Raw genomic sequence first — 13489 nt, 5'->3', positions numbered from 1 at the left:
TTTAAACATTATTTAAAAAAAAAAAAAACAATAAGCTTTTTTGACCGCTTTTTTGACCGAATCCTTAAATTAATCAATCGAATTATTCTGAATAATTCTCCGCCCGAATAATTGCCGAATCCGAATTTGCTAACTATGGGTGTAACATGCAAAACGGCCATCCAATCAAATTTTGGGAATAATTTCTATAGGTGGAACATGTTAGGGTGTATTCTTTTGTGGGCTGGGTGGTTAGGGCATTTCGGTCATAGAGTTGCATAGGCGGGTTATCATCACTATGTACCCAATGGAAAATATTATGGATTATTTAAGCTGGCTTTGGCTTTGGGTTCCCCTCACCGCCAGCTTGGGAAGAAATCCCCAGGCATATACAATATTGACCATAGGATGGGGCAATTTACATCTCGCCCATTTGCTACCGTTGCCTGTGAATCACTTGCGATCCACCACCGTTGCAGCCTCCAACTGTCACTAACGCTTTGCAACCCACCCCAAACAATCTCTTCCTCTCTCTGCATCTGAGACAGAGGGTTAGGGATGGACTCATGAGGCCAGGAAAATTGACGAGGAGAGGGAAGATTGGAATTTTTTATGAGAGCAAATAAGCAAACTAATAAAATCAAAACTCTTTTTTTTTTTATTTGAAGAAAAAGGGGTGGGGGGTGTAGGTGAATGCCCACCCTATTTCTAATCGAGATTTTTTTACACAGAGCGTCTTTCGCTATGTTCTTAAGTACATACATAGGATAATCATTAGCCTTTCTAATAACAAAAGTAGTGTTAGTAAAAAATGATTAAGTTCAAAGTGACGAATTAAAGTAAACCAAGGCCAAGACAAAAAATTGTTAGATTGTATTAGAGTGTCTAGACCATTCACATCACTCCAAATTTCCCGGACCTTCCACCCTTGCAAAAGTTTTTGCTACGGATATATATCGATGAATTCCCCTCAGTTAAGGTTTTTAGCTTATCGTCAAGCTAAGAAAGTGTGACTCTCTACTAGTCTTGTTGATGGTATGACTATCCACACATACATTTGAAATGATCCATCCTTATTTGACATTAATAAGATAGGCTAGAACTGGACATGATTACATTGTCTCGAATCAATCCTTTCTTCAAAAGTTCGCTAACTTTGTCAATTCAAATCAACATGTTCTGTAAGACTCACAAGGTATGCAGCTTGCTTTGGCAAATTAAATCCTTAGAAGACAGACATATTTGATTACGTATCTATTTCAAATAGTTTTTTATAATAATCTTCTTTTCTCTTTGCCATGGATAAATGTATATGTAGGGAAAAGAAGCATTACCAACAGCTTTTTCTAAGAATTTTTGCCACGGATATATATCGGTAGAGGAATTATTAATCAATAATTTTCTTGGAATTATTTATCACGAATAAATGTATCCATAGCATAACTAAGCATTACCAACAACCTAAGCAAACAATAATCAACTTTTTTCCAAAGAATTTTTTTTTCATGAATAATTGCAAATATGTCGCACCTAATAGAGCTGTTTGGAGGATAAAGTTCCATGTTGCTGATCGCATTTAAGTGGGATGTCCTGGAGGTGTTGTGTTGCTATGTTTTTTTTTTTTTTTTTTTTTCATTTGCATTTTTATCTCTCCCAGTCGCGAATCAATGTAGCTGACCCTATTAAATTGGGAAAAGGCTTTGTTGTTGTTATAAACGCAAATGTGTCAATTAGGAATCAAAACCAATTTCAACCATTTAAAATAGGGCTAAAATGAACCAAAGATGAATCGGTTTGATTTTAATTTTAAAACAAGGAACATTTTCTCTACTCAATTTGGTTTCAATTTTGGGGTGAAACTATTAGATTAGAATTGAATTGAATTTACTATTTTTTTACCCAAACTGGAAAAATCCATGCATATATATAACCCGTAAAAGCACTAGGGCTCATAGGAAAATTCAATGCAGAATAATCCTATTTACATTTTGTTCAAATATGGTGACGGAAAAGACCAATAAAGTTTTCAAGGATAAAGAAATAAAGCATCATTAAGTCACAAGTAAATCTGGGACATCTGTTGAATATTCATCATTATGAACGAGGATTAGTTGAGGTGTGGTTAAACTTAACTTTGAATCTAAGATTTTTTTTTTCCCAATTACTTTTGAGCAGTAATTTCTTTGATTTTTCCCAAAACAAGATACTAGAACTTACTATTTTTTCTGTGGATTATGCACTGTATTTAAGTCAATCTTATTATTCTATGTTATTATTATTTTTTTTTTTATTGATGAAATGTCATTGTTGTAGAAACGCAACCTTAAAATGATGAAGAAAATAAAGGGAAAATAAGCACAAGCAATGAACATAGGTTTACGAGATTTGGCAATATTGCCTATATCATTGGTGAGATGAGATCATGTTTCACTATCAATGGAGAATGAGGTTACATCGCTCGTCCTCACCTCTCTCAAAATAGGGACAGCCGTTTTGCTTGTCGAGGCGCTTGCAGCAGTACTCTTTGAATTAAATTGTGACGAAATACAAAACATCGTACACCAACAATTGTGGGTGATAGAACTAAACCAAATACATAACAACATTAAAACCCGGCAAGGAACCAAACCCAAAACAAACCGAACCAATAGTTCGATTTTGATTTTGAAATGTGTTCCCATTTTTTGTTTTAATTTTTACATTTGTATTTTGAACCAAATCAAATAACCGAAATCGAACCCATTGATACCATTGTTACGCTACCTTAACAGATAGTGATCAATTCTAACATTTATTTTACGACGGAAATCCTGTCCGTGGAAAGCCACTCGGGCTTGGGCCGCTTGGCCAATACGAACCCGGTCAATCCCAACCCAGCATTCAACCGGGGGTGGGGCTGCTTTTTCCGCGGCCTAAAATCTGTCAGGGGCGAGTTGAGAGCGATTGGATTTAGGAGTCACAGCCTCGAGGCTCAACTGCTCAAGAGCAGTTGCAGTGGCGGGCAGATGGGAGGAGCCATGGCAGTGGCACCACATTCTCGCCTTCTCGTAGGCCAACACTTCTCCTTTGGTTGCTTCCGTTCAAGTTCAATTTCAATTAAGCGGCAGCAGCAGCAGCGGCGGTTTCTACTTATGGGGTCGGACCACTACCAAGAGAAGGCCGCCAAGTACTGGGATCATTTCTACAAGATTCATCACAACAAGGTCGACATCTTCTTCTCCCTTACATAAAAGTGTCGCCTATAACTGATTTGTGTTAGCTTGGAAGTGATTCGTTTATGTGCTCGACTGTTCTTGTTGTGCCGTTGCAGTTCTTCAAGGACCGTCATTACCTGGAGAAGGATTGGGGACGATTTTTCTCTGCTGAGAAGGACCAGGAGGCGAAGGTTGTGTTAGAGGTAGATAGATTGTTGCCATGTCATTCCCTGCAATTTCCCCTCTTATTCTCGTTGTTATTGTTTGATTGCACTGAGAATTTGCAAATTAATGGTGCTTTCGCTTGAAATCATGTCATTTAAATAGATAACACATTCCTTGGGATCATTTTGATTCTCTACATTCTGTACTGTTGTAAACATTCTGTCATGGAATGCTATGCTACCGTGCCCTGAAACGTTCAGCCATTCTGTCTTTGATGCGATGATGGGCTGCAAATGAAATGCAACTTAATCCTTTTACTTTTTATAGATTTAATAAGCAATGAAGAACGCATTACTCAAGAAGGCCACTTCAAATTATGTTTATCTGCTGTTGCAGATCATGTTACTGTTATCCCCGGAAATTACTTAATGATTGAGGATCAGTTGTTAATGGTTGCCGTGAGTGTGCTCATAAACGAGTCAATTGCACTTCACAGACTTTTAAAAATCTCTTTGTTTTCCTATTTCCAGAGGCTTCGATGTGTCCCAGAAGGGGCTGTCATGTTCCCCTAGAGCTTTGCTTCTGTAGGAAATAGTTAGAACTTAGAACTCAAAAGGAACTGAGGAATTCTCACGTGGGAAGATTTAAGGAGCGCCAGAGGGTCGTTTAGAAGATCCTCAAAAGTGCTCATTTTACATATGAGCCTCTTTGCAACCTTAAACACTGGAATACCTATAGCTTTTTTCCCAGGCCTAATAAAAAAAAAAAAAAAAATGAACCCTATCGACTTGGCCAGACTCAAAAGTTAAAATGACCAAAATAATATACTCCCTCAGCCTAAGTAAGCTTCCAAGATGGTCAATGCATGTCTCTAAGATGCGATAACTTGTATTGTAGATTTATGTTGGTTTGGTACAGGCATTTGTATCAGAGTTTTACATGGCTGTGAGTTTTTCAGTGAAGTGAGCCTTGAGAAAATAAGGTTCAGGAACTTATGGATATATAGAATTTTGTTAATTTTAAATATCTGAAATCAGGTTATTTCTTGTTATCATGTAGACAAATGTATCAGAGTTATCAATTAGATCAAGTCATTTTTATGTGGGTGTGTCTCTAAGATATTTGTAAAGTCTTTGCAATTTATGATAGGTTTTGATATAGGCTTAGAGCCTATAAGATGTTTGTCCTTGCTGAGTCAGTATTCAAATCCATGTGAACATGGGTGTGGCTTCTATCTTGAAGTGGCAAAGTATTTCTTTTTTCTAATTTTCCATTTCCTAAAGACTCTTCGCTGTGTTTCTCTTTTCTATTCTAATCTATTTTCTTCTTATTATTATTCAAAATTGAGAAGTTTACACATTCTGTTGTCAGAAGTTAATGGGATTCCTGTTTCAAACCAATTTGACACTCTTCCAGTGACAGGTTGGTTGTGGAGCTGGCAATACGATATTTCCCCTTATTGCTGCATTTCCCAATCTATATGTTCATGCTTGTGATTTCTCACCCCATGCGATCTCTCTTGTTAAGGTTTGGTCTTTGAACTCTTCTATTCATGTCTCAAGTCTTTTTCTTTCTCTTTATTCATCCTTGGAATACTCATACGCACACACACACATTAATGTTGTTTGGTTGTTCCTGTCAGTTCTTTGTGAGCTTCATTGGTGCTCATAGACATGTTTTTTGGACCACCATATATTATTTCTTATGTTATAGAGCAATTCTCTTTCCACAAAAGGACCCTGTACATTGTTTTGACTCATCTTGAACTATGCTTTTTTTTTTCCCCATTTCAATTGATTTGATCCGATGTTTACTTGAGCTTGGGGTTTTACTAAGTTTATAATTTGACCTATTCTGTCATTGATGCAACTTCCTTCTCTCACCATGCTTCCACTAAACCTTTTTCAATAAATTGGTCTTGATTGTTGGCACTTCTAAAAAGGCAAAATAGTCATCTAACATCTCGAAAGGTTTGCTTAACCAGTCAAGATTTTTAATGCCTTATTGAAGTAGCTCCATGTGCATAGAATACACATTGTAGACACCGAATTTTGTCACCCCCCGGCAATGATAACAATATGAAGAATTATATGTTGGACATTTTATACTTGGAGAATTTTTAAGTTTAGAGTAGAAAATGACCATTTTTTCCCCTATAAACTTTCAAGAGAAAATGTTTTCAAAACTTGGAATTTGATGTTGTGGATTATTGTTGTTTGTCCCGTCAAGTCAGACATTACACTTTGATGTGAGAACTATGCTAATCGACGCCCGATTCTCTCTTTTACTATATGATCCGGGTCACTACTTTATGCATATTTTCATAAAGGTTTCCGGTCGAGACCACAATCGTGTCTCACATCATTGGATAGTGCTCGGATTGAGCTTTGCAATGACATATTACACGTTGAATTCTGACTAACGGTTTGAAAGATATGACCCCCAAAAGTTTACTCCAAAGTTCGGTATCAAATTCCATTCCGAGCAACCAGGGAGTGCCACGTGGTGCCCAAACCCCTTTGTCCAAAAGCAAGGCTTTTGGACAATTCTCCCTAGTTTTTTAGTCCCACATCGGAAATAAAAGAGAATTGTCTCAAGTCCCAAGGCTATAAGTATAGCCCTTCCTCTCTTCCAAAAAAGAGAGGAGAAAATTTGGGGAGAAGGAATATGGCCCCATGAAGGTTTTTGCTAATTCTCTCTCTCTAAATAAAGAATCCCTCCAAGTATAAAATTTTGAATGTGTAATCCTTCCTTGAGCCGGGAGACCTAGTCCGGTTCGGTTCGATTTTGGGTTTGAAGCACAAGGGTTATCTCCCCTTGTTTCTTAATTAAAGCCGGGTTAAAGGGTATTTTCTTCAGATGCTAAGTGAACAAGTCTGATGGCATTGCAAGAAAGTCTAGCTAGGTTCAAGCGGCAGCAGGAGAAGTGCCAATCTACCCTCACCAGCATCGCCTGAGCGGGAGCTTCAAAGACAACCCATAGAGCTACACCTGCAAGTACATCATCACCAGCTCCAGCCAGAGCTCCTGTCACTCCAGTCAAATTCTCAAATGACACAGAGAGGCTTCAATATATCAACAGCATACGGAAGGCTCCTATTGGTGCTCAGATTAAGCATGTTCTAGACATACTTCTGGAGACACTGTTAGCGTATACACCTGAGCAGATCAATGAAGCATGTTATGTTGATGTAAATGCCAACAAAGCTGTCTTTGACAGTTTGAGGAATAACCCTAAAGTGCATTATGATGGGAAGTGCTTCTCTTACAAGTCAAAGCATGATTTGAAGGACAAGAACCAATTGCTTGTATTGATTCGGAAGTTTCCTGAGGGAATTGCTATTATTAATCTCAAGGATGCATATCCAACTGTGATGGAGGACTTGCAGGCTCTGAAGGCTGCAGGCCAGGTTTGGCTTCTGTCAAATTTTGATTCACAGGAGGACATAGCATACCCAAATGACCCTAGGGTGCCCATTAAGGTGGATGATGATTTGAAGCAGCTCTTCCGGGGAATCGAGCTGCCACGTTATATGGTTGATATTGAGAGAGATTTTCAGAAGAATGGGCTGAAACCGATTGGGTTTTGCTCATTATTTTTGAATCATATGATAACCATAGGTTTTCACTAATTTCTATTGAATTAGAGTTTTGAATCAGAAAATGGGTCTATGTGTCGTAGTCTAGGACATAGGTTAGTACGGGTGTGGCTGGCCCCCCCTCAAACAGGCTCGTAGCATTAGGTGCGTTTCTTGGGTTTTCGGGTTGATAAAAATGAACCCGTTTCGGTCCATTTCTTTTTATCTCAAATATTGGGTCCCTTTAGAATTAATTGTGTATTTAATTTAGATTCGGATATCTTGCCACATTGATAATCATTAGATTTAGATAGGTTAGTCAATGTCATGTTTGCCATGCTTCGTGTTTATTAACATGTTTTTGATACTTGATGATTCTTTCTATTTTGTTTTGTTTAAATCAATTCATTTTTCTCATGTATGTAGGTTAGCTAGTATTCATATTTTGTCCACTCCTCACTCATATTACCACGTGGGACATTTACAACCATTGTATATTTAACATAATAGTTAGATTCCATTTACTTAAATTGAGGTAGTTAATTAAATAATTATTTTAATATTTAATTAAATAAAGTCTTAACTCATTAGATTAATTAAGGTTCATAATGCATTTAATTGACTCTTAAAATTTGGTTTTAATTGTTTAAATTATTAGATTGATTAGGTATTCCAAAACTTCCATCTGAAATAGTTAGATTTGGGTAGCTTTCACCATTCAATGTTTTTGTCTCTCTTTAAAAATCTTTTTACCTATTAGATTAATAGATTAATTAGGATTACAATAATTCATTTCATAAATTATTAGGGATTATGATTAATCATTTTAATTAATTCAATTTAGGATTTCATAAATTCATTAATCGACCATTTAGGTTAGGCTCAATTAATCGAATTAGTTTAATTTAGGGTTTCATAAATTGCTCAATTAATCCTAGGTCTAGGCTTATTTAATTAGCTTAATCTAAGACTCATAATACATTAATTAAATTATTTAGGGTTTTTAATTTTTAATTAGCGTAATCATTTCATTATTTGCATCATAACCTAGCTAGCATAATTTAAACACTTGGCTTAGGGTTTTCATATGTCATACTTAGATACCTAGTTTAGGGTTTTCAGTGACCTAGATTTAGGACTAGTTAGTAAGGTACAAACAAATTTTGGTCAAACAAAAAGAGACCGGCCTAAGGCCGGGCAGACTAGGTGCCTAACACCTTCCCAGTCTGTCACTTGACACTTGTTCAGAATCTTGGTGCAAACCAGCTTTATCCATCAGAGTCATTAGTCTCTCCCCCTTGATTGGGGGAGACATTTATGGGTCCTAGACCCTTTCTAGGTGGTGACTCCCTTTTACGCATAACGTGTATCCCCCCCTTGGCATTTTGATGACCAGGGGATACTATCTCATCTTATTAGGGTCGAACCCTAGCGTGTGTACACGCACTACGTGCCCTATCGCGATCCCGGGCGGAGGTCCATGATACCTACACACACTTTAACACCTTTTGGGAGATAGAATATAAAAACCCAAGTAGAAATGTCCAACATGGTTTTGAAACCCTGGCTCTTGATGAAAGACTGTTCTTTGTGCATAGCATGAATGTCTTAAGGCCAGAAAATCTGGGGGACATTCGTTTGGAACATTAGGGCTGTAGTAATTGCAAAATATGGTGGTTCTTTCTTTCTACTAAACCTTTTTTAATGTTCAGAGACTAGCAATATAATTTTCAATTTCATGTTCTACACAATCTGATCCTTATACACCATATGTACACGCTCTGTTCTAACGTGCTTAAGAATCTTGATGTTGGCATCAATTATGTGCTAACCATCTTGTAGGATCTCGTGAAAAGGAAAAAAGTGACCTTGTCGTAATCAATTGATAAATTACTTATCCAAAATTTAATCAAAGCTGCAGTCGGTCATCACCAGTCACACATCCAACTTGCCACTGCTTCCCAGCTGCAGGCAGAGTGCTGATGCATTGTGGTATTTTCTAGGGAATACTGGATTCCCCTCTTATGATTCTGACTTTTTTAATGTACCCATACTTGTAAGTAGTCAAATACTCAAATACCACCTTGTGGTGTTTGTAAACTCTGGGGGGTACGGAGGCAATCTTATTGTGCCAATTCGTTTTAACCTGTTTGACCTTATTTTCCATTTTCAATCTATACGAATGTGAACTGGCCAAACTATGGCACTGACTTTTGAATGCCCAAACATGCAGTCACATGGAGATTTCAGAGAAGACCAGGTGAATGCGTTTGTCTGTGATGTCACAAGTGATGATCTCTGTCAGAAAATTGTACCTTTTTCTGTTGATATTGTGACCTTGGTAAGGAGTATATGAATGTGTAGAGTACATGCTCCATATTTAAGTTTATTTTCTTAACTATTAATTTCTTGCTATGTCATGGCTTGGACTGCTTCAAACCTGATTGTTGGCCCTAAACAGTCCAAGATCTGGTTCATGTTTTGTAAATAATAACATTGATTTACCTCCAGAAAACAATTCCAAGTGTTATTTCAGTCTCCCCCATTTATCCTATTGATGCAGATTCTTCACCAAACAAGGCTTGTTTTATTAGGAATAAGTCTAGGGTTGGGTTGTATATGTCTTGGGCCTTCAGTCCATGCGGTTTGAAGTGTAATGGGCCACTTTTATGGGCCTAAAAGAGGAGCTTTAAGGTTGCATACGGGATTACTAGTTTGTTTCCTTTTTTAGTTGGGTTTGATTTGAGTTATATTTGTTTCCTTAATAGTCAAGTTATTAATTGAGTCAAGTCATTAGTAGTTAGTTTCCTTTTTCAACTAGTTTCTAATTTCAGTTATTTTATAATTTCAGTTTTTAGCAACTATTGTATTAGGAGAATATTTGGTTTCTTTTTTGAGGAACCTTTTATTTTGTAATTCCCTCCCCCATCAACATTATAAATAAAGAGGAGGAGGCTCCTAAAGGAAGAATGATTTTGATAAAAAGAATTAATAGTTGCTGCTATTGTCTTCTCCATGGAGATTTGTCTTGTGTTTGATCAAGGCTGATGGAATTGGTGTTTAATCCAGTTGACTCGCTGCGGTGTGAAGCCCAAGATGTTCTCTTTTCTTCCATAGACTCAAGATGTTCCGATCTGATTTACTTCTACAGGTCAGCCCAGCCGCTAGTTTTGGCTGATATTTTAACCTAAGGTCCCCATCACCTAGGGAGGAACTCGATTCACACCTGAGCCCTTTCTGTGCCTTGGTTGTTGAGATATTGAAAATCTCCCTTTTCTTGTCTTTTAGTGGGATTTTCACCCAACTACTGAAATCGATAGGGATTACTGGTCTTTTCTGATTTCTGCCCTTTCTCTGTGATGTTTTAAAGCTGATTGGACTGTAAGGGATTATTTTCAGCCTCTGTTTGGGCCCTACTGGTCTGTTTGCTGATCAGTCCTAAGGGATACTTTGTACTGAACCTGATAATCCTGCAGTGAGACTTGGTTAGTCCACCTATCCTAGTCTACATTACCTATCGACCCATTGATCTTCATGCGAAATAGATGAGATTATGAATATTATCTGGAATCCTCTAACAATATCATTTAGAACTCATTGATTTATTGTCTGGCTACTTGAAGTGAAGTTTCTGGTAAATCTTATTTGAATGGGTGGTTTTTCTTGTGATGATTGTACGATGAGGATATATTTGAGTTCTTAGAATGTAATGATTCTGATTTAATGGTATCAGTGAGTGAATGAAATGAAGATGGTGCTTGTATGGATGATTGAATTGTGGAGAATGTATATGAACCTTATCACTACTTATTTAAGTGGCTTTGGAGGAGTCAAATACCGTTATGCACGAGACACTGAAAGATGATTTCTTGATTAAATTTTACTTCTAGCCTTGTTCGTGTCTGATTAAGTTTGCCAATGGAGTATCAGTATCATAAGGCTTAAGAAAGGAAGAGCTTAGAAGAATATTTGAGGAAAAGTTCCCTCTCAGTAGTTTTTTTTTTGGGGGTGGGTTGGGGGAGGGGTTTAGTGATCCTTTATGGTTGATTCTTCACGTTATATAGAAGTTGGTGACATAAATATTTGGTCCTCTGGTGCTAATTGTCCATTTGTTGGAGTATTAAATTTCTAACATGTTTTCATTTTATACCTGGGTACAAATGGTTTTAGAACATATCTCTTTTATACACGTAATAGCATTGCTATGTTGTTGTCTTGTGGATGAAAAAGAAGAAGAAGAACATTATGTTCATTGACTCATAAACTTTTTGAAACATCCTACTTCCAACTATGATAAAAAGCAGATTGGAGCAGTTAGATCTTGACAGAACAAATGGGTGGCGTTTCAGATTTTTTCTTATTGAGTACTACAAACATGTGGACTGATTCTACAAATAAATTGGTCTACATCATGGCATTGCCCTAAATATTTGGATTTCCTTATATTTTTTCACATTTCTTCTTATAACATTACACTGTGTTGCAAATACTGACAAAATAATCTGCTGACATATTAAGCAGATTTTTATGTTGTCTGCAGTTTCACCAAAGAAAATGCCCTTGTTATTGCAGAACATCCGAAGAATACTTAACGTTAGGTGACGAAATATTGATCTAAGGCTAATTTTTGTTATGCCTTGCTTTTTTTCTGATACAAAATACTGCCATATAACAGTCTTGTGTTTTTGCAGCCTAATGGTTATGTTCTTGTACGAGACTATGCAACTGGAGATTTTGCTCAAGTGAGTCTGCCTGTAACCATTCCCAAAATGTGTAACTCCACCCCAGTTATATGTCCGTCTTTACAGTCCACCTTGTCATAGTTTTACAACATCATTTGTCAAAGTCAAAATTTCTTGTGTCTATTGTATCTTTTTTCCCCTAATTGTATAGTCTGTTAAGAAAATTCAATTGCTTTGACACAAATAGTTCATGGACGAAAATTGAGTTATTTGGGTCGTGAAGGATCGACAGGGCGAGCTGCTAGTTTTTGATACTTATTTCTCTTTTTTACTTTTCAAGGTTATGTTTTTGGAATAATTTACTTGCTTAAGTGTAAGAAGGCCCAATAAATTAATATACTCTACTGGGGGTAACACCTTAGATAAATATATGGATTGATTCAGTAGACAAATAAATATAGTTCTTGATTGTCTATCTGCTAAGCATCTTAGTTTTTTTGTTGAAGAAAGTTTTGTTGGTTGATGGCACATCCATCTTGCTCTCAAATTGACTGCTGGCTAGCTTTACAGGAGAGGCTTACCAGCAGAAATCAGATGATTGGGGAGAACTTCTATGTTAGAGGAGATGGCACTGTAAGTGTATGGTGGCTAGTAGTTGCAGTGTCTCAAAAAGCAAGATGATTGTTTTTTATTTTCTGGTGGCCCTTCAATTTGGCGTTTCAGTGTGTCTTCTGTTTCTCGGAAGATTGCTTGTCTACCTTGTTTAAAAGGGAAGGCTTCAATACTGTAGAAATAAATGTATACTGCAAGCAAATAAAAAATTGTTCTCGCAACATTGTCATGGACCGGTACGTTCAATTTTTCCTTCAGTATTTCAAACTATTACAGTTCTTTTTGATAATCCGAGTATTTCTCTCATTCAATATATTCTTTTCTTCTTTTTTCTCCATCAGTATGTCTAGAATGTATTTGACTTTACATTAGTTTGTGGAATCTGGTTCAACATCTGTGAAAATAGTTATTACATGATTCTTAGAAGTGGCACAATGAAATATTAAATGTACAACTTTTGGCCCATAAGCTGTTGTGTTTTAAAATTTACCCCCGTTGCTTAAGTGTTCCATTTACTGTTATAGATCTGAAATTAGGAAATCTAATAAAAGTTTGATTTGGTTTAAATGCTGATGATTCTTGATTCTACATTTTATCTCCCATTCTACCACCCCCCCCCCCCTGGGGCGGGAGCACCCCTCTCACATCAATGTTGAAGCTGTCAATTTAAATTTTCCAGTGCTTTCATGTTACCAGAATGGCATTGGTTAGTGACATGAAAATGTTTTGTTGGTTGTTAAATTATCACCTCTTACAAATTTGAAAATTAGGTTCTCAAATTTCTAAGTTTTCAGAATATTCAGGGATGTGTTATTTTCTCCTCGAGGTGCAATTTCCTTTGGTCTTCCTTTCAGTTTTGCTGACTTTGTGGTTCTGTCTACTCTTGGTAGGCGTTGGATACGTGCTGTATTTAGTGACTCAGATTGTCCTCGACCAACTCTTTTTCAAGAGTCAAGATGACAGTCTGGTGACCTGATTTGGGCTGCAGAAGATCCTCTAATTCAGTCAGGTGTAGTGTTCAAGTGCCTAATTGTATCTGGTAATTTATTGGGTACTACAATTCGATGTTATCTGTTACATTAAATTTCTTTTATTGCAGTTTAGTCAGTAAACTCAATCGGTCACTGTGGAGGGAGGCGTTAGTTTTGTCAATTTATTTGACCAATAGACACATCTGTGGTAGGTAAACTGTTTTCCCCTGTGGCATTCTTTTATAATGAATTATTCTCTTTTGTCAAGTCTTTGGATTACCTTATTTTTTTTTTTTTTGGGGGGGGGG

At 36.9% G+C, this 13489-nt stretch overlaps 1 protein-coding gene and 1 pseudogene across 9 annotated transcripts in view; both read left to right on the top strand.

The window, feature by feature from the left end:
- Positions 1-15: 15 nt before the first annotated feature.
- Positions 16-13489, top strand: part of LOC122084126 (tRNA N(3)-methylcytidine methyltransferase METTL2-like) — a 14514-nt gene continuing 1040 nt past the window's right edge. The window contains exons 1-10 of one of the 9 annotated variants that reach the window (XM_042652205.1): positions 16-3182; positions 3290-3376; positions 4761-4865; positions 9150-9257; positions 11438-11509; positions 11608-11658; positions 12169-12231; positions 12322-12446; positions 13101-13219; positions 13315-13389. In XM_042652205.1, the coding sequence (XP_042508139.1) occupies positions 2985-3182; positions 3290-3376; positions 4761-4865; positions 9150-9257; positions 11438-11509; positions 11608-11658; positions 12169-12231; positions 12322-12446; positions 13101-13170 (879 nt within the window). In that variant the 5' untranslated portion in view covers positions 16-2984 and the 3' untranslated portion in view covers positions 13171-13219; positions 13315-13389. Of the gene's footprint in view, positions 3183-3289; positions 3377-4760; positions 4866-9149; positions 9258-11437; positions 11510-11607; positions 11659-12168; positions 12232-12321; positions 13220-13309; positions 13394-13489 lie in introns of all 9 variants that reach the window. The other 8 variants (XM_042652204.1, XM_042652209.1, XM_042652208.1 and 5 more) reach the window with 8 other exon arrangements.
- LOC122084128 lies at positions 6126-7100 on the top strand (annotated as a pseudogene).

The sequence above is a fragment of the Macadamia integrifolia genome, chromosome 7 (assembly GCF_013358625.1).
Source record: "Macadamia integrifolia cultivar HAES 741 chromosome 7, SCU_Mint_v3, whole genome shotgun sequence".
Taxonomy (NCBI): Eukaryota; Viridiplantae; Streptophyta; class Magnoliopsida; order Proteales; family Proteaceae; genus Macadamia; species Macadamia integrifolia.
The sequence above is the reverse complement of the archived record's forward strand: the minus strand, read 5'-3'. Positions and strand labels throughout refer to the sequence as shown.